Source organism: Nerophis lumbriciformis, linkage group LG36, assembly GCF_033978685.3.
Source record: "Nerophis lumbriciformis linkage group LG36, RoL_Nlum_v2.1, whole genome shotgun sequence".
Taxonomy (NCBI): Eukaryota; Metazoa; Chordata; class Actinopteri; order Syngnathiformes; family Syngnathidae; genus Nerophis; species Nerophis lumbriciformis.
The window spans coordinates 18,283,115-18,309,000 of record NC_084583.2 but is presented as its reverse complement, the minus strand read 5'-3'; the positions used below and the strand labels follow the sequence as shown (position 1 = coordinate 18,309,000).

Here is a 25,886-nt window from a genome sequence, read left to right as displayed (position 1 = left end):
AAAAATATGAGCATGTACAATACTCAATACTTGGTTGGAGCTCCTTTTGCCTCAATTACTGCGTTAATGCGGTGTGGCATGGAGTCGATGAGTTTCTGGCACTGCTCAGGTGTTATGAGAGCCCAGGTTGCTCTGATAGTGGCCTTCAACTCTTCTGCGTTTTTGGGTCTGGCATTCTGCATCTTCCTTTTCACAATACCCCACAGATTTTCTATGGGGCTAAGGTCAGGGGAGTTGGCGGGCCAATTTAGAACAGAAATACCATGGTCCGTAAACCAGGCACGGGTAGATTTTGCGCTGTGTGCAGGCGCCAAGTCCTGTTGGAACTTGAAATCTCCATCTCCATAGAGCAGGTCAGCAGCAGGAAGCATGAAGTGCTCTAAAACTTGCTGGTAGACGGCTGCGTTGACCCTGGATCTCAGGAAACAGAGTGGACCGACACCAGCTGGACTGCTGCTGAGTGGTCCAAAGTCATGTTTTCTGACGAAAGCAAATTTTGCATTTCCTTTGGAAATCGAGGTCCCAGAGTCTGGAGGAAGACGGGAGAGGCACAGGATCCACGTTGCCTGAAGTCTAGTGTAAAGTTTCCACCATTAGTGATGGTTTGGGGTGCCATGTCATCTGCTGGTGTCGGTCCACTCTGTTTCCTGAGATCCAGGGTCAACGCAGCCGTCTACCAGCAAGTTTTAGAGCACTTCATGCTTCCTGCTGCTGACCTGCTCTATGGAGATGGAGATTTCAAGTTCCAACAGGACTTGGCGCCTGCACACGGCGCAAAATCTACCCGTGCCTGGTTTACGGACCATGGTATTTCTGTTCTAAATTGGCCCGCCAACTCCCCTGACCTTAGCCCCATAGAAAATCTGTGGGGTATTGTGAAAAGGAAGATGCAGAATGCCAGACCCAAAAACGCAGAAGAGTTGAAGGCCACTATCAGAGCAACCTGGGCTCTCATAACACCTGAGCAGTGCCAGAAACTCATCGACTCCATGCCACGCCGCATTAACGCAGTAATTGAGGCAAAAGGAGCTCCAACCAAGTATTGAGTATTGTATATGCTCATATTTTTCATTTTCATACTTTTCAGTTGGCCAACATTTCTAAAAATCCCTTTTTTGTATTAGCCTTACACAATATTCTAATTTTGTGACACACGGAATTTTGGATTTTCATTTGTTGCCACTTCAAATCATCAAAATTAAATGAAATAAACATTTGAATGCATCAGTCTGTGTGCAATGAATAAATATAATGTACAAGTTACACCTTTTGAATGCAATTGCTGAAATAAATCAAGTTTTTCAAAATATTCTAATTTACTGGCTTTTACCTGTATATATATATATATATATATATATATATATATATATATATAGCGAGAGAGAGAGAGAGAGAGAGAGAGAGAGAGGTGGTGCTTGGGTGCTCTGATTTGTATGGCAATTTATCTTTTATTAATGCGCACATGTTAAAAGTGCACTTTCAACATTGATGATGTGCATTTATTAATGACAAAGGATGAAGGTTATCTCAAGTAGAAAAATCCTCATTTTAACTATCTTCCCTAAAATACGCATTGACGTCATGAAGTGTGTTTTATCCGATTACTCGATAAACCGAACAAACTAATCAATAGATTGCACGATTCCTAAAATATATACATAAATTAAAATACAACTTTTTTTCTTTATTCTCGCAATAGTACAACTTGTTTTTTTTTAAATAGAATTACAAAATAAATAAAAAATGTATAATACATATTTATTAGCCTTGTAAAATTGTTGACTTTTTCCCCCCTCATATTACAAATATTTTTCTAAAAAAATGTAACAATTTTCCTTGCAATAACACAATTGAAGTCGCATATGATGATCACTTTATTAGCAAAGAGAAATTGTTATTAGTCACCTTGAGACCCACTCCCTAAAACCAAATAACCATGTTGGAAATTGAGGGGTAATAATGGACTCAGACTTGAACTTTAACAGCCACATTAAGTCAATAACATCAGCAGCATTTTGCCACCTGAAAAACATTGCCAAAATGAGATGAATAACGTCTAAATCAGACTTAGAAAGACTTATCCATGCCCCAGTCTCCAGCAGGTTAGACTACTGTAATGGCCTTCTCACTGGGCTCTCTAAAGCAGCTGTAAAGCAGCTGGAAGTACATAGAGAACGCTGCTGCTCAAGTCCTGACGAGAACCAGGAAATAGGACAATTTTAGTCCAGTGCTTAAGTCACTGCACTGGCTTCCTGTTGCTCAGAGAATGTACTTTAAAACAGATCTCCTTGTGTACAAGTCTTTTCATGGTCTTGAGCCAAAGTACATCTCTGACATACCACATGAACTATCTCCAGCTCGAAGAACTTCAGGGAGCGGTCTCCTGCTGGCGCCTCCAGTCAGGACCAAACATGGTGACACTGTGTTTCAGTTTTATGCTCCTAAAATCTGAAATAGTCTTCCTAAAGATGTGAGACAGGCCTCAAAGTTGGAAATGTTCAAATCCAAGCTGAAAACACTTTTATTTAATTGTGCATATGACAACTAAAAGTATATTATCTACAGTGTTTGATTGATTTGAATTAATTATGATTCTTTTCATGATGATTTTAATTTGAATTATGATTTTATATCTTTATTTTTGCCTTCTTTTAGTTTACTGTAAAGCACTTTGAATTGCCTTGTGTACGAATTGTGCTCTATAAATAACATTGCTTTGCCATTGCCTCGCCTATTATTGTACAATGGCAGCTTTGTTATGGAACAATTACTATGGTAGTTGATTTTTATTGAAAAATTACCTCCTAATTCTCTTTAAAAAAAACACTTTTTTCCTCCAGTACAACTGTATTCCTGTAAACCTACTATTTTATCCACATACAATTATGTCATTTGGTTCTATTATTTTTGAAAATGTCCCTTTTTTTACCCTAACACACCCTCCTGTCATCTCCTCTTCTAGTGACTTTGTTTCCAAATAAAGCATTGCTAGGTCATCAATGCATTACGATCATCCATCCATCCATTTTCTACTGCTTGTCCCTTTAATACTAAGCAATTCAACATCTTGCAGGATTGCCAAACTTCAAACCTGCAGGACTAACAGAAGTGTCTCATCAGCACTTGACCGGCTGAACCTGGGCCACATGTGGCCAGAGTGGGCTTGTTTTGATGAGCTGACTTACAGCTGCTGTAGAGATGCGCGGATAGGCAATTATTTCATCCGCAACCGCATCAGAAAGTCGTCAACCATCCGCCATCCACCCGATGTAACATTTGATCAGAACCGCACCCGCCCGCACCCGCCCGTTGTTATAGATCTAATATAGACGATGCAAGGCATTAGTGAGGTTATAAAGCTTTTGCCTGTTAAAGAAAGGAGACTGATCCAATGCAGCACAGACATTCGCGTGCCACGCTGTCACGACCCAGACGCACACCAGTGCGCAATCATATGGGAGCCGCGCTGAGCGCACCTCCAAGCGCGTCTCGCTGCCGGCAACGGCCGGGTATGGGCCCGACGCTCCAGCGCCATTCATTTTCAGGGCTAGTTGATTCGGCAGGTGGGTTGTTACACACTCCTTAGCGGGTTCCGACTTCCATGGCCACCGTCCTGCTGTCTATATCAACCAGGGTGAGCCCCACCCCTTTCGTGAGCGCACTGCGCGCGGAGTGACCCCTGTTACGCGCCCCCGGCAACAGGGGTGGCGGGCAGGTAAGCTGCGCGGGCGGAGCGCGCGGAGTGACCCCTGTTACGAGCCCCCGGCCACAGGGGTGGCGGGCAGGTAAGCTGCTTACCTGCTGCGCGTGACGCCGGCCGCGGCGAAGGCGGACGAGGCGGGGTGTCGGTGCGGTGGGCGCGGTGGTGACCCTGGACGTGCGTCGGGCCCTTCTCGCGGATCGCCTCAGCTACGGCTCCCGGTGGGGCCCTCTCGGGGGAAGGGACCTCGGTCCCGGACCCCGGCGAGGCGTCCCTTCTCCGCTCCGTAAAAGTGTCCATTTCTTTTTTCTTTTTTTCTTCTGTTGTGGCATATGCAGCAGGTGCCTGCTCGTTTTTCGTATGTGGGTAACAACATTTACCGTATTTTCCGCACCATTAGCCGCACCTAAAAACCACAAATTTACTCAAAAGCTGACAGTGCGGCTTTTAACCCGGTGCGCTTTATATATGGATAAATATTAAGATTCATTTTCATAAAGTTTCGTTCTCGCAACTTCGGTAAACAGCCGCCATCTTTTTTCCCGGTAGAGCAGGAAGCGCTTCTTCTTCTACGCAAGCAACCGCCAAGGTAAGCACCCGCCCCCATAGAACAGGAAGCGCTTCTTCTTCTACTGTAAGCAACCACCCGCCCCCGGAAGAAGAAGCGCACGGTGCATGCTGGGATATGTGACGTTACATTTCCATTTGTGTGTTTATGTAAAGACCCCAAAATGGCTCCTATTAAGTGTGTTGTCTGTCTAATTATAAATAATGCAGACGAGGCGTGTTAACTGAGTTCTCAACGTTTACTCACAGCGTGCTCATAACCACATTCTAACTCCCAGCATACAACAACGCTTCTCAGGGCTACCGCGCATGCTCGTAACTATCGTTGCATGCTGGGTAGTGTAGTTGTTATATTTGCTAGCTCATAACATCACATTAAGAGACACGCTTACGCGCTTAATTCAATACTCGCCGTCATTCCGGGTGGATTGACAAAAGACCTCCAGCCGCTAGATATTGGTGTCAACAGGGCATTCGAAGCTAGACTGCTAACTGCGTGGGAACAGTGGATGACAGAAGGCGAACACACCTTCACTAAGACAGGGAGGCAGCGCCAGACGACGCCAACATCTGCCAGTGGATCGTAAATGCCTGGGCAGATATTTCGGTCACAACTGTGGTCCGAGCTTTCCGGAAGGCAGGATTCACAGAACTGCTGGATAACAGTGACACTGACTCCGATGACTTCGACGAGACGGAACCGGCCATTTTGGATCTCACATTTGCCCAACTTTTCACTTCGGACACCGAAGACGAAGGATTTACGAATGAAGAATAACTTCAGAAAGTGAGCGTTATGTTTATTTTGTGTGTTGTGACATTAACGTTCGAGCAACATTATGTTGCTATTGCTCTGCACTATTTTGAATTTTACTATGTTTGTGATTGCACATTTGCGTACATTTTGGGAGTGAACAGAGTTGTTAGAACGCTGGTTTTTAATATATTATTAAAGTTTGACTGACCTATCTGACTGTTTTTTTGACATTCCCTTTAGCGCAGCGTAGGCGCGGCTTATAGTCCGGGGCGGCTTATTGGTGGACAAAGTTATGAAATATGCCATTCATTGAAGGTGCGGCTAATAATCCGGTGCGCCTTATAGTGCGGAAAATACGGTAACTATGTATATATATTTCCCAATTGGTTTAACTGCCACCCGCCTGAATCTATTTAAAATCTAATTTTTTTTTTATTTCAACCGCCCGACCCGACCCGACCCGCGGATAAAATCTAATTTTTTTAAATTTCATCCGCCCGATCCGCGGATAATCCGCGGACTCCGCGGTTGTGCCCGCAAACCGCGCATCTCTAAGCTGCTGTGTGATTGCAACACCTGTCAGTGCCGCTTCTCTGCAGGTCTCCTGCACTTCATTTAGGCCAAAGTCAGCCTGCACATTTCAGGCTGATGTCTGACCTAGAAAACTCGGCTTTGATTTCAAAGACCAGACACCTGCCTGGGTTTTTAGTGTGTGTGTGTGTGTGTGTGTGTGTGTGTGAGGTCAAGCTGTGCTCCCCAACATGAAAAACCTCCTCTCTTACCTATCTGGTTGTTTCTGTCCAATTCGTGCTGCGCAGGATCGGACTCGTCCAGCTTGTCTTGGGCCAGATCGTCTTCCGTGTCCATGATGTTTAGGTCCTCGTCCTCGTGGCGGTCAGCTTCGTCCTCCTCGTCCTCGCTGGAGCTGCTGATGTCGTTGAAGATCTCCCTCAGCTCGTCACGTTGGGCTGTAAAGAGTTATCATCCGTGACTGGGATTGTATACCAACGGTCAAGTCAGCTTGATTGCCAAGGTTATTATTTACTTACGTATTCAAATGCTTCCATGACTTTTATAAGGCAAGATAATAAAAACTTAATCTGTTGGGCTGTCTTAACAACTCCACTAGTGTTAAGTGGCTTTTTATTGGGTGTGTGCATCACTTACTGGAGGACCCGTGACCCATCTTGTGCCCTGAGGTGCCTGGTGATGAGTCCAGGTTGCCCAGAGAGCCGTGCTGGTCTGCGTCCTTTAAGTCCTCCTCCGCTATTATTTCCCACCCTGAGCATTACGAGTCAAGTCAAGGCATAAGAAAATTGGAAAACACCTCAAATGTTCTCTTTCAAGAAGACAGAGTCCTCAAAGACTCCCTCGGGGGGTCGGCAACACGCGGCTCTAGCGCCGCATTGGCGCTGCCGTAGTGGCTCCCTGGTGCATTTTCAAAAATGGAAAAAGATGGTGGAAAAAATATATTTGTTTGAATATGGTTTGTGTAGGAGGACAAACATGACACACACCTTCCTAATTGTTAGAAATCCCACTGTTTATATTCAACTTGCTTCACTGATGACAGTATTTGGCGAGCACCGTTTTGTCCTACTATTTTCGGCGATCCTTGAACTCACCGTAGTTTGTTTACATGTGCAACTTTCTCCAACACTGCCACAGAAAGACGTGTTTTATGCCACTCCTTCTTTGTCTCATTTTGTCCACCAAACTTTTTATGCTGTGCGTGAATGCACAAAGGTGAGCTTTGTTGATGTTATTGACTTGTTGGAGTCTTACCCAGGCATACTTTGTCACTGCATGACTGAAAGCTAATCGATGCTAACATGCTAAGTAGGATAGCTGTATGTACATATTGCATCATTATGCCTCATTTGTAGGTATATTGGAGCTTTATCTATTTCCTCTGTGTATTTAATTTATAATTGCATGTCTCATGACACATTATCTGGATGTAATATTGGCTGCATGGACAAGCACGCCTTTAATGTAGGCAGAGCTTGGCTCCAAGTTCCACATTTATTGTCAAGTCACGCCGACCTCACTCTCTCGGCTTCCGTCTGCTCCAACGTTTCACCCTTTCTTCGTGCTCACTTCTAAAACCAGCAGTTAATCCTCCGTATATCCAGCTTCCAAGAGACAAGGTTGTGAATCCAAATTTGTCCAAAAATAGTCATCATCATCATCTATTACCAAGTCTGCCATGAGTAGAACACACACACCTTTTGTAGCCGGAAGTAGGAACACACATTAGTTGCCCTAAGTCTGTTGCTATCGGAACGGAAATCAACGCGCTGAGGAAATAAGGTTTGTGCTTAAAATTACCAAAATACGGTAAATATTGTACATATTACATATTGTTATGAAGGTGTCTGTTACATGATATATATACTTGCAGTGTGTATATTGTACATATTACATATTGTTATGAAGGTGTCTGTTACTACATTATATGTATACTTTCAGTGTGTATATTGTACATATTACATATTGTTATGAAGGTGTCTGTTCCTAGATGATATATATACTTGCAGTGTGTATATTGTACATATTACATAGTTATGAAGGTGTCTGTTACTACATTATATGTATACTTGCAGTGTGTATATTGTACATATTACATATTGTTATGAAGGTGTCTGTTACTACATTATATGTATACTTGCAGTGTATATATTGTACATATTACATATTGTTATGAAGGTGTCTGTTACTACATTATATATATACTTGCAGTGTGTATATAGTACATATTACATATTGTTATGAAGGTGTCTGTTACATGATATATATACTTGCAGTGTGTATATTGTACATATTACATATTGTTATGAAGGGGTCTGTTACTACATTATATATATACTTGCAGTGTGTATATTATACATATTACATATTGTTATGAAGGTGTCTGTTACTACATGATATATATATATACTTGCAGTGTGTATATTGTACATATTACATATTGTTATGAAGGTGTCTGTTTACTACATTATATATATATATATACTTGCAGTGTATATATTGTACATATTACATATTGTTATGAAGGTGTCTGTTACTACATTATATGTATACTTTCAGTGTGTATATTGTACATATTACATATTGTTATGAAGGTGTCTGTTCCTAGATGATATATATACTTGCAGTGTGTATATTGTACATATTACATAGTTATGAAGGTGTCTGTTACTACATTATATGTATACTTGCAGTGTGTATATTGTACATATTGTTATGAAGGTGTCTGTTACTACATGATATATATACTTGCAGTGTATATATTGTACATATTACATATTGTTATGAAGGTGTCTGTTACTACATTATATATATACTTGCAGTGTGTATATAGTACATATTACATATTGTTATGAAGGTGTCTGTTACATGATATATATACTTGCAGTGTGTATATTGTACATATTACATATTGTTATGAAGGGGTCTGTTACTACATTATATATATACTTGCAGTGTGTATATTGTACATATTACATATTATTATGAACATGTTTGTTACTACAGTATATACTGGTACATATACATGTATATATACACACTTGAGGCGTGTATATAAAATGGAGGGTTGTGATGTTGTTTTGCGGGCTTGCAAGTGTTTATCATCATTACAATCCCCCCCCCAAAAAGATGTGTTCTTGTCACTCATAAGGATTGTGAACGATAGGCAAATTACCAAAATAAAATGCAGTTCCCCTTCAACAGTGGGGAAAATGGCACAATGGCCTTCGTGGTGTTCCTAATATAAAGGCCTTGACGGCAAGGAAGTCATGCGAGGGAATGAAAGTCAAGTGTGGGTGGGCGTGTGAATGTGCTGCTGCTCTTCAGGGACGGACCACCGGTAAAGGCCATAAATTAGCCGCTGCATCGTATAAAGCACAGGGTTCAAAGTGAGGAAAAAAACTAGCGGTTTATAGACCGACAAATTACAGTGATGTTTTGAACTGCACTTTTGTTGGAATTTTGCCTATGGTTCACAATCATTATGACGACAGATGTATTTTTCAATGCCTTCTAAATAGTACAACAATGCGATCAAAAGTCTGCTTACAATGGAGTCTATAGACGCCGCACTATTCTGCCTATAAAGCCTCCTGAATCCGAGGTTCAACCATCGGGGGGTAGCCTCCTCTCCAGTACACCTGATTGGACCTTACCGGGAAGGCTGAGGAGTTTGATCCCATGATAGTTGGAACACACCCTCCGGTTCCCCTTCTTAAAGAGAGGAACCACCACCCCGGTCTGCCAATCCAGAGGCACCGCCTCCGTGTTTACATACCTGCCAACTTTTGAAATCAGAAAAACCTAGTAGCCAGGGTCCAGGGGCCGCAGGGTCCAGGGGCCGCAGGCCCCGGTAGGTCCAGGACAAAGTCCTGGTGGGGGGTTCAGGGGGGTGAAGGCCCCCGACGCAAAATGATTACCGTATTAGCATTCAGACAGGTTAAAATGTTGCTAAAACCATCACTTTTCTATCAGTCACAGTGACTTTTCAAAACAAAAATATTACAGCAAAAATCATATGGGTTGATTGACATGTTTATTCTGTAAGATAACTTCAATAGTTTGAAATTATTTTGACAGTTAATGCCAGTTATCCTGTCAACCTTTCACAAGACTTCAATTTGTTAATTGAAAGTATGAACAGTATAAACACTTTTTACAGTAAACAAATGGTAAAACAGTACTAAACAATTCCATTAAAAAAAAAATTGGTGTCATTATTAACTTTCTGTCCAAGCTTGTATAATCTACTGCCTTGTTCAATTGTAAAAAATATTCTGTGCCTAAAATTCACATTTCTATCACAATTATCATACTGTAAACATGGTAAGCTAACTTTGGTTCGACCACATCCAGATTTTTGGGCGTTTTCGAGTCGGGAAACATTTTCCGAAATAACTGTCCCATGTGATCAGCCAGTGCGATTGGAAGTCCATGCTCAATTATTGCCTCCGTAAATAAAACTTCGGCATTTATCACATCCAAAGAATCTGTTTGGGCGACGAAAAACGTTGAAAGTTTTCCACTTGTATCGCTAGCAACGGCATTAGACTTGTGTTTTTTTGTCCCAACGTGGTCTTTTACATCGCTAATTCCTCCGTGTCCGATCGACAAATCTTGTCTGCACAAGGTGCAATTTGCGTAGTTTTCACCCTTTTTGGAACGGATAATTATTCCCGAATAGGCTTTTGAATATTCTTCACGGAATGACTGCAGTTTTCTTTTCGGTTGAAGACTCGTTTGCGATTTTTCTCCGGCTGATTCCATGATCGTTCGCTCGTTTGGAAACAATGGCAACTGGTGCCTCGTGCTTGGCAGCGGTGCTATAAATAGCCTCGCGCATGGCATTCGGAATGGCTCGATAGGAAGTTACGGGAAGCAGTGTCGATTGTCATTGTTGTTACGCGATTTCGTGAATAAAACTTTTAAAAAAAATTAATTAATGAAAAAACGTATTTTTTATCACTGCAACCGTAACCCGGAATAGGTTGATGAAAACCGTACTAATTACGGGAAAACCGGAGTAGTTGGCAGGTATGTGTTTACGCAATGCTGCAGAGTCTTGTCAACCAAGACAGCCCCCCAGCATCCAGAGCCTAAGGAACTCTGGGCGGATCTCATCCTACCACCGAGGAACTTCTTAAGCAGAAATAGGAGGGTCCACCACAGATTCCCCAGGCACTGCTTCCTCAAAGGAAGACATGTAGGTGGGATTGAGAAGGTCTTCGAAGTATTCCGTCCACCGATCCACAAGGTCCTGAGTGGAGGTCAGCAGCACACCATCCCCACCGTACACGGTGTTGACAGTGCACTGCTTCCCCCTCCTGAGACGGCAGATGGTGGTCTAGAATCGTGTTAAAGCCACCCATAAATTGTTTTCCATGGCTTCGCAAATAGGACTCGTTCAGCTTGACGGCATCCCTCATCGCTGAGATAGAATGCATTAAAAAACATACATCTGTCTTTCCTAATGATTGTGAACGATAGGGAAATTTCCCCAAAAAAGTGCAGTTCCCCTTAAAAGGCGTTTTGATGAGATAATGTCACAGGTTTAAATTAGAAAAACAACTTATATTATGCAAATGTATACTACCATGTTTTTTGGACTATAAGTCGCAGTTTTTTTCATAGTTTGGCCGGGCTCCAGTGCGATTTATATATGTTTTTTTTCTTCTTTATTATGCATTTTCGGCAGGTGCGACCAGAGGTGGGTAGAGTAGCCAGAAATTGTACTCAAGTAAGAGTACTGTTACTTTAGAGATTTATTACTCAAGTAAAAGTAAGGAGTAGTCACCCAAATATTTACTTGAGTAAAAGTAAAAAGTATGTTGTGAAAAAACTACTCAAGTACTGAGTAACTGATGAGTAACATACACACACACATCATATATATATATATATATATATATATATATATATATATATATATATATATATATATATATATATATATATATATATACATACATTGATATATACAGTATATAATTTATATTTATTTATTTTGCTGTTTTTGTTTACATGTTAAAGGTGTTTTAATGAATATACATGCATGTTTAACACATATAGATTCCTTTCTTTCATGAAAACAAGAATATAAGTTTGTGTATTACCTGATTTTGATGACTTGCATTGATTGTAATCAGACAGTAGTGATGATAACGTCCACGTTTTCAAATGGAGAAAAACAAGTTCCTCCTTTCTAATACCACATGAAAGTGGTTGGTTTTTAGCATCTTATTTGTCCAGCTTCCATATTCGTTTTTATACACTTTACAAGAAATACATTGGCGGCAAACTCCGTAGCTTGCTAGCTTGTTTGCGCTGGCTTTCGGAGACTCTTATTTTGAAAGCACAGGCGCAATGGAGCGGCACTTTTATTGTGAAGACAGGAACTGTGTAGTCAGTCTTTAGGCTTTTGACGGGATGTACGGTTGAAATAAAAAAGGGTCTTTTTTCCTTCACAATTTTGATTGATTGATTGGAACTTTTATTAGTAGATTGCACAGTACAGTACATATTCCGTACAATTGACCACTAAATGGTAACACCCCAACAAGTTTTTCAACTTGTTTAAGTCAGGTCATGTGACCCTCTGTTTGATTGGTCCAACGTCACCAGTGACTGCATCTGATTGGTGGAACGGAGTGAACGTCACCAGTGACTGTATTTGTTGAAACGCAGGCACTATGAAGGTCTGTCTGACAGACCAAAACAAACAAAGCGTGCATTAACAGATCGATAAACATTAGTAGCGAGTAGAATGTAGATAAAAGTAGCGGAGTAAAAGTAGCGTTTCTTCTCTATAAATATACTCAAGTAAAAGTAAAAGTATGTTGCATTAAAACTACTCTTAGAAGTACAATTTATCCCAAAAGTTACTCAAGTAGATGTAACGGAGTAAATGTAGCGCGTTACTACCCACCTCTGGGTGCGACTTATACTCCGGTGCGACTTATACTCCGAAAAATGCAGTAATTGAAAACTGTGACATCATTTGATCAAAGACTATGTTTACACTGCAGGCCAAAGTGGCCCAAATCAGATTTTTTTGGACATCTCATTTTTTTCCATCTGACTGTTTGCACTGTAAGTAAAATGCGATTTTTATCGGACTCCAGTCTAAACGCACACAGCCCCCAAAGTGGCCTCGACATCACTTGCATGCACACTTTGATAAAGTGAAAACAAAGGAAGTTGACCGGGAGGAAGTCTCTAGTACTACAAAATTAAATAAAAGTCACCACACCTTAGAAAATTGTGTTTTTTAGGTGAAAGTAAATACAAGTAATATAATTTATGCATGGATGTATATAGTGTAATATATTGGGAGGGTTGTCATCTTTTTATCAACAATGGCTATTTCTTCAGAATCAAAATATATATGTAGTCGCCATCAAAAGTGTACATACACTTGTAAAGAACATCATGTCATGGCTGTCTTGAGTGTCAAATACTTTATCCAACTCTTATTTTTGTGTGATGTAGTGATTGGAGCACATACTTGTTGGTCACAAAAAACATTCATGAAGTTTGCTTCTTTTATGAATTTATTATGGCTCTACTGAAAATGTGAGGGTCAAAAGTATACATACAGCAATGTTAATATTTGCTTACATGTCCCTTGGCAAGTTTACCTGCAATAAGGCGCTTTTGGTAGCCATCCACAAGCTTCTGCTTGACCACTTGACCACAAAATTGCTGCAGCTCAGCTAAATGTGTTGCTTTTCTGACGTGGACTTGTTTCTTCAGCATTGTCCACACGTTTAAGTCAGGACTTTGGGAAGGCCATTCTAAAACGTTAATTTTAGCCTGATTTAGCCATTCCTTTACCACTTTTGACCACAGAACTTTCCTCCAGAAGGTCTTATCTTTGTCCATGTGATGTCAGATGAAACAAAAATGGAGCTGTTTGGCCACAATACCCAGCAATATGTTTGGAGGAGAAAAAGTGAGGCCTTTAATCCTAGGAACACCATGCCTACCGTCAAGCATGGTGGTGGTAGTATTATGCTCTGGGCCTGTTTTGCTGCCAATGGAACTGGTGCTTTAAATGGGACAATGAAAAAGGAGGATTAGCTCCAAATTGTTCAGGACAAGCTAAAATCATCAGCCCGGAGGTTGGGTCTTGGGCGCAGTTGGGTGTTCCAACAGGACAATGACCCCAAACACACCTCAAAAGTGGTAAAGGAATGGCTAAATCAGGCTAGAATGAAGGTTTTAGAATGGCCTTCCCAAAGTCCTGACTTAAAGGTGTGGACAATGCTGAAGAAACAAGTCCATGTCAACACATTTAGCTGAACTGCAGCAATTTAGTGGTCAAGTGGTCAAGCAGAAGCTTGTGGATGGCTACCAAAAGCGCCTTATTGCAGGTCAACTTGCCAAGGGACATGTAAGCAAATATTAACATTGCTGTATGTATACTTTTGACCCTCACATTTTCAGTAGAGCCATAATAAATTCATAAAAGAAGCAAACTTCATGAATGTTTTTTTGTGACCAACAAGTATGTGCTCCAATCACTACATCACACAAAAATAAGAGTTGTAGAAATGATTGTAAAGTCAAGACAGCCATGACATAATGTTCTTTACAAGTGTATGTACACTTTTGACCAGGACTGTATATATTACATATAGACTATTATTTGTGCACTATTGACAAGTGATGCACCAAAAATGTGTTCTTCTTAAATGGACTTTGCTTACCAAAACCGGATGTTGTGATGAAATATCCATTCTCACTGGCGACTGTGTCTTCAAGGTGCACATTAGAGATGCGCGGATAGGCAATTATTTCATCCGCAACCGCATCAGAAAGTCGTCAACCATCCGCAATCCACCCGATGTAACATTTGATCAGAACCGCACCCGCCCGCACCCGCCCGTTGTTATATATCTAATATAGACGATGCAAGGCATTAGTGAGGTTATAAAGCTTTTGCCTGTTAATGAAAGGAGACTGATCCAATACAGCACAGACATTCACGTGCCACGCTGTCACGACCCAGACGCACACCAGTGCGCAATCATATGGGAGCCGCGCTGAGCGCACCTCCAAGCACATCTCGCTACCGGCGACGGCCGGGTATGGACCCGACGCTCCAGCGCCATCCATTTTCAGGGCTAGTTGATTCGGCAGGTGGGTTGTTACACACTCCTTAGCGGGTTTCGACTTCCATGGCCACCGTCCTGCTGTCTATATCAACCAGGGTGAGCCCCACCCCTTTCGTGAGCGCACTGCGCGCGGAGTGACCCCTGTTACGCGCCCCCGGCAACAGGGGTGGCGGGCAGGTAAGCTGCGCGGGCGGAGCGCGCGGAGTGACCCCTGTTACGAGCCCCCGGCCACGAGGGTGGCGGGCAGGTAAGCTGCTTACCTGCTGCGCGTGACGCCGGCCGCGGCGAAGGCGGACGAGGCGGGGTGTCGGTGTGGTGGGCGCGGTGGTGACCCTGGACGTGCGTTGGGCCCTTCTCGCGGATCGCCTCAGCTACGGCTCCCGGTGGGGCCCTCTCGAGGGAAGGGGTCTCGGTCCCGGACCCCGGCGAGGCGTCCCTTCTCCGCTCCGTAAAAGTGTCCATCTCTTCTTTTTTTTTTTCTTCTGTTGTGGCATATGCAGCAGGTGCCTGCTCGTTTTTCGTATGTGGGTAACAACATTTAACTATGTATATATATTTCCGAATTGGTTTAACTGCCACCCGCCTGAATCTATTTAAAATCTAATTTTTTTTTATTTCAACCGCCTGACCCGACCCCACCCGCGGATAAAATCTAATTTTTTAAAATTTCATCCGCCCGATCCGCGGATAATCCGCGGACTCCGCGGTTGTGCCCGCAAACCGCGCATCTCTAGTGCACATGAATGACGTAGATCGCCCAAAGATGACGAAAAAGTCACATTCAGGCCACATTGTGTTTAGACTGACGTCACATTTGAAAAGATCCGATTCCAATCGGATTCAGGACTAACTCCTGATGTGGTCTGAATTTGATGCGAAAAGATTGGATTTGAAGCACTTTGGAGCGTTTAGACTGGCAACAAAAATCAGATGTGTGTCACTTGAAGGCAAAACAATCAGAATTGGTGTGCAGTGCAATCTGGGCCAAAAAGCCTTCAAGCTGTTTTTCCCATATTTGCCACTGGAGTCAAACCAGGTGAGATGCGACCCGCTTGGACAATCTGTTTGTTTTCTACTGCCTCCCTAAAGACAAGATGCTCCGTGACGCGGCACACAAGCAAGTTTGTTTCCCTCTTTGCCGTCTGTCAGCACAGGGACGCTCTGGCAGACATGTGCAAGGATACGAACGCTGACAGCTTCAGCGTCTGTGCTCAGCAATCGCTTCACCTCTTTTTCCACGTCAGGAGACTCGATGTACTGGAAGAGAGAGAGAGGAGGGGGTTACTCGAGGGCTCGGGCCATCCCTCCTCCTCGCTTGGAGCAGCTGGCCGTGAGCCAGCCAGCACATTAGCGATTAAAAACAGAAGGATCGATACCAGTCAACTCCGCACCTTCCGGATAATTTATTCAAAAGTTGAAGTGGAGCGCTCAAAGCATGCACTATGAAAGACGCAGGAGTGAAATTGCTTTTCTTTTTTTGCCTTTGGGACAAACAAAGATGGAAAGGCTTATTTATATGTAAATGTGAAGTTGACTAGAAGAAATGTAAACGTCTGCTTGGGTAATAGCCAAAGAAGATGGACGACGACAAATGCAAAAACGCCCAAACCTTTTTTTTGGCAGTCTTGCGAAATCGCCTCTTGCGCGTGTTCTTGAGGGGACAGGTGACTGAAGAGCACAACATCATTAGTGCGGCCAGGATTTAAGATTGGTCTGTCAACTTACTGCCGTGGTTCCAAATGAATTTCTTGTCCTTGTCTTTGTCCTTCTTCTTGGTTTTGGGATCGGTGCCAGTGGGCTCCTCCAGTGGAGGGTAGAGGTCTCCATCTAGTGTGCACACCAGCATCTGAGCAGCAGAGAGGCAGCCAGTCACTCAACAACATCTTTCATACTTGAAGTCCAAGGCCGCACTACCTGGCAGATGTCCGCTGTCTTGTATAAAGTCTTCTTGTCCACGGTTTTCAGAGACTCAATGATACAGGGAAGATCCACCAGTTTGCAGGCCAGAGGGACGCGGTCCACTCTCACAATGCCATGGCGACCGTCGGCTGTCAATTGATGTAAGAGAAGGTCAAACATAAGATGCAGCCTGACCAATGGTAATATTTAATTTAACATATATTTTGAGGTCAAAAATATGCTTCTAAATGTGTCCACAACTTCGAAAATGTAAATTATAGGTGTGTCAACATTTTTTTATTTTTGAATGGATCACAATTTTATTTGTAACGATTCTTGAATATAATTATTATTATTTGTTATCTGTCCTGTCCAGCCACTCAGACAAATCATATAGTAGATGTAGATGATCTATATCTACTGTACACATTTACTTGAGAAAAGAGAAGTGTTGGATACTTCTCCTGTTGCCTTATTTATATTTGACTTTATTACATTTTTGGGTAGAATTTTCCATCCATCCATCCATCCATCCATCTTCTTCCGCTTATCCGAGGTCGGGTCGCGGGGGCAGCAGTCTAAGCAGGGAAGCCCAGACTTCCCTCTCCCCAGCCACTTCATCCAGCTCCTCCCGGGGGACCCCGAGGCGTTCCCAGGCCAGCCGGGAGACATAGTCTTCCCAACGTGTCCTGGGTCTTCCCCGCGGCCTCCTACCGGTCGGACGTGCCCTAAACACCTCCCTAGGGAGGCGTTCGGGTGGCATCCTGACCAGGTGCCCAAACCACCTCATCTGGCTCCGCTCGATGTGGAGGAGCAGCGGCTTTACTTTGAGCTCCTCCCGTATGGCAGAGCTTCTCACCCTATCTCTAAGGGAGAGCCCCGCTACCCGGCGGAGGAAACTCATTTCGGCCGCTTGTACCCGTGATCTTGTCCTTTCGGTCATAACCCAAAGCTCATGACCATAGGTGAGGATGGGAACGTAGATCGACCGGTAAATTGAGAGCTTTGCCTTCCGGCTCAGCTCCTTCTTCACCACAACGGACCGATACAGCGTCCGCATTACTGAAGACGCCGCACCGATCCGCCTGTCGATCTCACGATTCACTCTTCCCTCACTCGTGAACAAGACTCCGAGGTACTTGAACTCCTCCACTTGGGGCAAGATCTCCTCCCCAACCCGGAGATGGCACTCCACCCTTTTCCGGGCGAGAACCATGGACTCGGACTTGGAGGTGCTGATTCTCATCCCAGTCGCTTCACGCTCAGCTGCGAACCGATCCAGTGAGAGCTGAAGATCCTGGCCAGATGAAGCCATCAGGACCACATCATCTGCAAAAAGTAGAGACCTAATCCTGCAGCCACCAAACCAGATCCCCTCAACGCCTTGACTGCGCCTAGAAATTCTGTCCATAAAAGTTATGAACAGAATCGGTGACAAAGGGCAGCCTTGGCGGAGTCCAACCCTCACTGGAAACGTGTCCGACTTACTACCGGCAATGCGGACCAAGCTCTGGCACTGATCATACAGGGAGCGGACTGCCACAATCAGACAGTCCGATACCCCATACTCTCTGAGCACTCCCCACAGGACTTCCCGAGGGACTTCTCCAAGTCCACAAAACACATGTAGACTGGTTGGGCAAACTCCCATGCACCCTCAAGGACCCTGCCGAGAGTATAGAGCTGGTCCACAGTTCCACGACCAGGACGAAAACCACACTGTTCCTCCTGAATCCGAGGTTCGACTATCCGGCGTAGCCTCCTCTCCAGTACACCTGAATAGACCTTACCGGGAAGGCTGAGGAGTGTGATCCCACGATAGTTAGAACACACCCTCCGGTTCCCCTTCTTAAAGAGAGGAACCACCACCCCGGTCTGCCAATCCAGTGGTACCGCCCCCGATGTCCACGCGATGCTGCAGAGTCTTGTCAACCAAGACAGCCCCACAGCATCCAGAGGCTTAAGGAACTCCGGGCGGATCTCATCTACCCCCGGAGCCTTGCCACCGAGGAGCTTTTTAACTACCTCAGCGACCTCAGCCCCAGAAATAGGAGAGCCCACCACAGACTCCCCAGGCACTGCTTCCTCATAGGAAGACGTGTTGGTGGGATTGAGGAGGTCTTCGAAGTATTCCCTCCACCGATCCACAACATCCGCAGTCGAGGTCAGCAGAACACCATCCTCGCCATACACGGTGTTGATAGTGCACTGCTTCCCCTTCCTGTAGAATTTTATTCAACAAAACCAGTTTTCTTTGAAATAATATAAACAATTATAAGAGATATTTGTCTGTTTTATAGAGGAATGTCGTTAATTATAGAGCTGGCACCCAATGTTATTAAAAACGTATTGATTTTGAATCAAGAATCGTTTTGAATAGAGAATCAATACCCCTAAGAATCGAATCGTGTGTTGCCCAAAGATTCGCAGCCCTCGGAAATGCTGTCATTTATAGAATTAATATTGGGCATGATTTGATTTTTCAGGTACTCAGAGGAAGGTGTTGAGGGGAAAATGAATAATTTTATGATATTTGTGGTTAACTTATTTTTACACCTGCATGGCCAAAGGTTATGGTGTTTGTTTATTTCGAGCACAATTACAATATGATACATCAAATATTTCCTTTTCATCATTACAGCATATTCGAAAAGGAATAGAAGGAAGCAGAGTTTATTTAAACCTCTCCCTTTTCGTATCATAGCCAATTCTAACACGTGTTTGTACTCATTTAGCAAAACAGTGAATAACCACATTTGTAAATAAATAGACAATTGAGTGAATAAATAATTAAGTAAATACACGATGAATAAAGTTATCCTAAATGAATAGTGAAGTCATTTATGGTTGACATTATAAGATGAATAAGAATATCTATATTTTGATAAGGTTCAAGATGTTTTATCAGGATTATTTTCTTTTTGAACACGTTGAGTTTGAACAGCCTCTTTAACTGGATCATATTAGTACTTTGATTTATTTGCTTAATCCGTCATTTAATCCCACAAACTGACATGCTAAAGGTCTTAAGTGTTGTTCATGCATACAAATGTTTTAAATTACATTTTTCTCCAAAGTCATATTGGTCCTCTTTTTTTGAGGAAGAATTGTTGTACATTCTTATTGCTTTGGGCACAATTTTAGCTGTTTATTCAATAAATAAAGGGTTTGCGTGTTCTCTATATCCAACAGTATGCATTGCTCTAACTGAACTCTTTCCTAACACGGTTAATGAATGAAGTGTACTTTTGTAGTTATTTCCACATTTATGGTATGGTAACACAAGCAAGCTTTAGAGAATATGGAGTAATTTGTGGTCCAAAACATATTTAGTTCTATTCATTACTGATCTATGTCTTGCCACAAGAACAAGAAAGTTTGATCATATAACGCCTATACTGTACATACCTATATACATATATACGTATATGTTGAAGAGGTTCATTTAGCCTACTAATGTGTATTTATAAATGGTTGATTTATATAGGCTAGTAAGGTAAAGTTTGGTACCATCAGCACACCAGTGAAGCCGCACATCAAGGGCTGCAAGGGATTCTGGGTATTTGTTGTGTTTATGTTGTGTTACTGTGCGAATGTTCTCCCGAAATGTGTTTGTCATTCTTGTTTGGTGTGGGTTCACAGTGTGGCGTATATTTGTAACAGTGTTAAAGTTGTTTATAAGGCCACCCTCAGTGTGACCTGTATGACTGTTGATCAAGTATGTCTTGCAGTCACTTACTATGGACTGGACTCTCACACTATTAACTAGAGCCACTATGGGCTGGACTCTCACACTACTATGTTAGATCCACTATGGACTGGACTCTCACACTATTATGTTAGATCCACTATGGACTGGACTCTCACACTATTATGTTAGATCCACTATGGACTGGACTCTCACACTATTATGTTAGATCCACTATGGACTGGACTCTCTCACTATTATGTTAGATCCACTATGGACTGGACTCTCACACTATTAACTAGATCCACTATGGACTGGACTCTCACGTTATTAACTAGATCCACTATGGACTGGACTCTCACACTATTATGTTAGATCCACTATGGACTGGACTCTCACACTACTATGTTAGATCCACTATGGACTGGACTCTCACATTATTAACTAGATCCACTATGGACTGGACTCTCACGTTATTAACTAGATCCACTATGGACTGGACTCTCACAATATTATGTTAGATCCACTATGGACTGGACTCCCACAATTATGTTAGATCCACTATGGACTGGGCTCTCAGTATTATGTTAGATCCACTATGCACTGGACTCTCACACTATTATGTTAGATCCACTATGGACTGGACTCTCACACTATTGACTACATCCACTATGGACTGGACTCTCACACTATTATGTTGGATCCACTATGGACTGGACTCTCACACTATTATGTTAGATCCACGATGGACTGGACTCTCACACTATTATGTTAGATCCACTATAGACTGGACTCTCACACTATTATGTTAAATCCACTATGGACTGGACTCTCACACTATTATGTTAGATCCACTATGGACTGGACTCTCACACTATTATGTTAGATCCACTATGGACTGGACTCTCACACTATTAACTAGATCCACTATGGACTGGACTCTCACGTTATTAACTAGATCCACTATGGACTGGACTCTCACACTATTATGTTAGATCCACTATGGACTGGACTCTCACACTACTATGTTAGATCCACTATGGACTGGACTCTCACACTATTAACTAGATCCACTATGGACTGGACTCTCACGTTATTAACTAGATCCACTATGGACTGGACTCTCACACTATTATGTTAGATCCACTATGGACTGGACTCTCACACTATTATGTTAGATCCACTATGGACTGGACTCTCACTATTATGTTAGATCCACTATGGACTGGACTCTCACACTACTGTGTTAGATCCACTATGGACTGGACTCTCACACTATTGACTACATCCACTATGGACTGGACTCTCACACTATTATGTTAGATCCACTATGGACTGGACTCTCACACTATTATGTTAGATCCACTATGGACTGGACTCTCACACTATTATGTTAGATCCACTATAGACTGGACTCTCACACTATTATGTTAAATCCACTATGGACTGGACTCTCACACTATTATGTTAGATCCACTATGGACTGGACTCTCACACTATTATGTTAGATCCACTATGGACTGGACTCTCACACTATTATGATAGATCCACTATGGACTGGACTCTCACTATTATGTTAGATCCACTATGGACTGGACTCTCACACTATTGACTACATCCACTATGGACTGGACTCTCACACTATTATGTTAGATCCACTATGGACTGGACTCTCACACTATTGACTACATCCACTATGGACTGGACTCTCACACTATTATGTTAGATCCACTATGGACTGGACTCTCACTATTATGTTAGATCCACTATGGACTGGACTCCCACACTATTATGTTAAATCCACTATGGACTGGACTCTCACACTATTATGTTAGATCCACTATGGACTGGACTCTCACACTATTATGTTAGATCCACTATGGACTGGACTCTCACACTATTATGTTAGATCCACTATGGACTGGACTCTCACTATTATGTTAGATCCACTATGGACTGGACTCTCACACTATTATGATAGATCCACTATGGACTGGACTCTCACTATTATGTTAGATCCACTATGGACTGGACTCTCACTATTATGTTAGATCCACTATGGACTGGACTCTCACACTATTATGTTAGATCCACTATGGACTGGACTCTCACACTATTATGTTAGATCCACTATGGACTGGACTCTCACTATTATGTTAGATCCACTATGGACTGGACTCTCACTATTATGTTAGATCCACTATGGACTGGACTCTCACACTATTATGTTAGATCCACTATGGACTGGACTCTCCCACTATTAACTATATCCACAATGGACTGGACTCTCACACTATTAACTAGATCCACTATGGACTGGACTCTCACGTTATTAACTAGATCCACTATGGACTGGACTCTCACAATATTATGTTAGATCCACTATGGACTGGACTCCCACAATTATGTTAGATCCACTATGGACTGGGCTCTCAGTATTATGTTAGATCCACTATGGACTGGACTCTCACACTATTATGTTAGATCCACTATAGACTGGACTCTCACACTATTATGTTAGATCCACTATAGACTGGACTCTCACACTATTAACTAGATCCACTATGGACTGGACTCTCACGTTATTAACTAGATCCACTATGGACTGGACTCTCACACTATTATGTTAGATCCACTATAGACTGGACTCTCTCACTATTATGTTAGATCCACTATAGACTGGACTCTCACACTATTATGTTAGATCCACTATGGACTGGACTCTCACTATTATGTTAGATCCACTATGGACTGGACTCTCACACTATTATGTTAGATCCACTATGGACTGGACTCTCCCACTATTAACTATATCCACAATGGACTAGATTCTCACACTATTAACTAGATCCACCATGGATTGGACTCTCACACTATTATGTTAGATCCACTATGGACTGGACTCTCACACTATTATGTTAGATCCACTATGGACTGGACTCTCACTATTATGTTAGATCCACTATGGACTGGACTCTCACTATTATGTTAGATCCACTATGGACTGGACTCTTCACTATTATGTTAGATCCACTATGGACTGGACTCTCACGTTAATAACTAGATCCACTATGGACTGGACTCTCACAATATTATGTTAGATCCACTATGGACTGGACTCCCACAATTATGTTAGATCCACTATGGACTGGGCTCTCAGTATTATGTTAGATCCACTATGGACTGGACTCTCACACTATTATGTTAGATCCACTATAGACTGGACTCTCACACTATTATGTTAGATCCACTATAGACTGGACTCTCACACTATTATGTTAGATCCACTATAGACTGGACTCTCACACTATTATGTTAGATCCACTATAGACTGGACTCTCACACTATTATGTTAGCTCCACTATGGACTGGACTCTCACACTATTATGTTAGATCCACTATGGACTGGACTCTCACACTATTATGTTAGATCCACTATGGACTGGACTCTCACACTATTGACTACATCCACTATGGACTGGACTCTCACACTATTATGTTAGATCCACTATGGACTGGACTCTCACACTATTGACTACATCCACTATGGACTGGACTCTCACACTATTATGTTAGATCCACTATAGACTGGACTCTCACACTATTATGTTAGATCCACTATGGACTGGACTCTCACACTATTATGTTAGATCCACTATGGACTGGACTCTCACACTATTATGTTAGATCCACTATAGACTGGACTCTCACACTATTATGTTAGATCCACTATGGACTGGACTCTCACACTATTATGTTAGATCCACTATGGACTGGACTCTCACACTATTATGTTAGATCCACTATGGACTGGACTCTCACACTATTAACTATATCCACTATGGACTGGACTCTCACACTATTAACTAGATCCACCATGGATTGGACTCTCACACTATTAACTAGATCCACCATGGATTGGACTCTCACACTATTAACTAGATCCACACCCACGTCCATTGCACCGGTCGCCCAGGAAGGGCGTCCCCACATCTGCGGTTCCCTCCAAAGCTTGTCATTGTAGCCCATTGGGTTGCCTTTTTTTCTTGCCCTGATGTGGGATCTGAGCCCAGGGTGTCGTTGTGGCTTGTGCAGCCCTTTGAGACACTCGTGATTTAGGGCTATATAAATCAACTTTGATTGATTGATTGATTGATTGATACAATAATTACTCCACGCAACCACAGACATAATTTTCTTAACTCGGAAAGATATATTAAAACATACTAATGTGTACCATACATGCTTTTTTTGATTTGGGAGTGAGTGACCTACGGTGCAACTCAATGGTGAGTCTGTCCTTCATATTCATGCTACTCGACTGTGCAATCCTCCTAACTGTAGAGGCGTACTCCTGAAATGCAGAATAACAAAGAAAAGTCAATAATGGATTCCAGTGAAGTTTAGATGAGGAAACACACTTGCAGCTTCTCACCGTTGGCAGCCGCAGTATAAACTGATTCTCCAACTCGTAAGGAGCATCCTCCTTACTCTTGGAGCCAGCTTTACCAGCTGCAAATGCAATGATAACATTTTCATTTTCATTGAAATAAAAAGCAATATTGTTTACAAAGCATTTAACAACACTAAGTCGGCTAACGATAGCTTAGCGAGCTAGCCAAATGGCAGTACCTTTCTGTTTGGATGTCATATCCGTTTTTTGTCGTTTTGACGCAACCCTGGAAAGCTTACGCTTTTAAATGACATTAAATACAACTTTTCACAGTAAACGTATATTTGTGAAGTCTATGAAAACATTAGCAGCGGTTTAAAGAGAGCCAAACATGGCTGGTGACAACAGCTAATGCTGCGTTCAAGTGCTCCTCGGAAATGTAAACAAAAGGTTGTGTTCAGAATTACTTGATGCGTGCACTCAGGCCCGGCCCTAACCAATCTGGCGCCCTAGGCAAGATTTTAGGTGGCGCCCCCCCACATCGGCAGTGAAGTGTATATACTCACAAGAAACCGAATAGCTTTGTCTTTGACCTTTTTTTTACTTAAAGAAAGCAAATTAACAATCAGAATAGTTAACAAGATAAAAAAAAATATGAATAAATAAATGAATGCAAAAAATAAAAAATTAATATATGAAATACAATATTTTTTACATACATATTGCTTAATTTACATTAATGATGTGCACTTTAACAACTAGGCTTACAACTATACCTAATATATAAAGGGGTGGAAAAGTGACTATTACCTGCAGGGCAAACATTAGCTAACCAGAAGGCAAAAACAATGTAAACAAAAAACACCTGCTTAAAAGATCTAATACAAATGTCCCTGAGGAATGTAAGGTGGGAGTACTGTAATTACCTAACGTTACATTATTATTTTCCATAACAATTTAGCCCCCTCCACAATATTAACCCAACGTTAAAACAGAACTAGCTATTTATTGATTAGCAATCGCCGAATCATGTAACATTAGCTTAATGCTAAAAAGCCAGGTTACTATCACATTCTGTAACAGACAAATAATTTCATGTAGGCTAACGTTACCTACCTGCTACCTCTGTCTTTTTCTCGTTTCTCCTCCTCTTCTTTTCTCTTATTTCTTCCCTGGGCACCTGACAGTTTTGGCCGTTTTGACATCTTGTGTTGATTTTTTGATGTGGTAACGTC

The 25,886-nt window shown here is 42.3% G+C and overlaps 1 protein-coding gene across 1 annotated transcript in view; it reads right to left on the bottom strand.

Moving 5' to 3' along the window:
• The window catches only part of taf7 (TAF7 RNA polymerase II, TATA box binding protein (TBP)-associated factor), a 37,028-nt gene extending 11,923 nt beyond the window's left edge, over window positions 1-25,105 (bottom strand). The window contains exons 1-9 of the mRNA XM_061930555.2: window positions 24,891-25,105; window positions 24,694-24,770; window positions 24,534-24,612; window positions 16,586-16,719; window positions 16,397-16,517; window positions 16,281-16,339; window positions 15,856-15,928; window positions 6,192-6,305; window positions 5,807-5,992 (exon numbers count right to left, since the gene is read on the bottom strand). Of these exons, the coding sequence (XP_061786539.1) occupies window positions 5,807-5,992; window positions 6,192-6,305; window positions 15,856-15,928; window positions 16,281-16,339; window positions 16,397-16,517; window positions 16,586-16,719; window positions 24,534-24,612; window positions 24,694-24,770; window positions 24,891-24,909 (862 nt within the window). The 5' untranslated portion in view covers window positions 24,910-25,105. The remainder of the gene's footprint in view (window positions 1-5,806; window positions 5,993-6,191; window positions 6,306-15,855; window positions 15,929-16,280; window positions 16,340-16,396; window positions 16,518-16,585; window positions 16,720-24,533; window positions 24,613-24,693; window positions 24,771-24,890) is intronic.
• Between the last annotated feature and the right edge of the window lie 781 nt (window positions 25,106-25,886).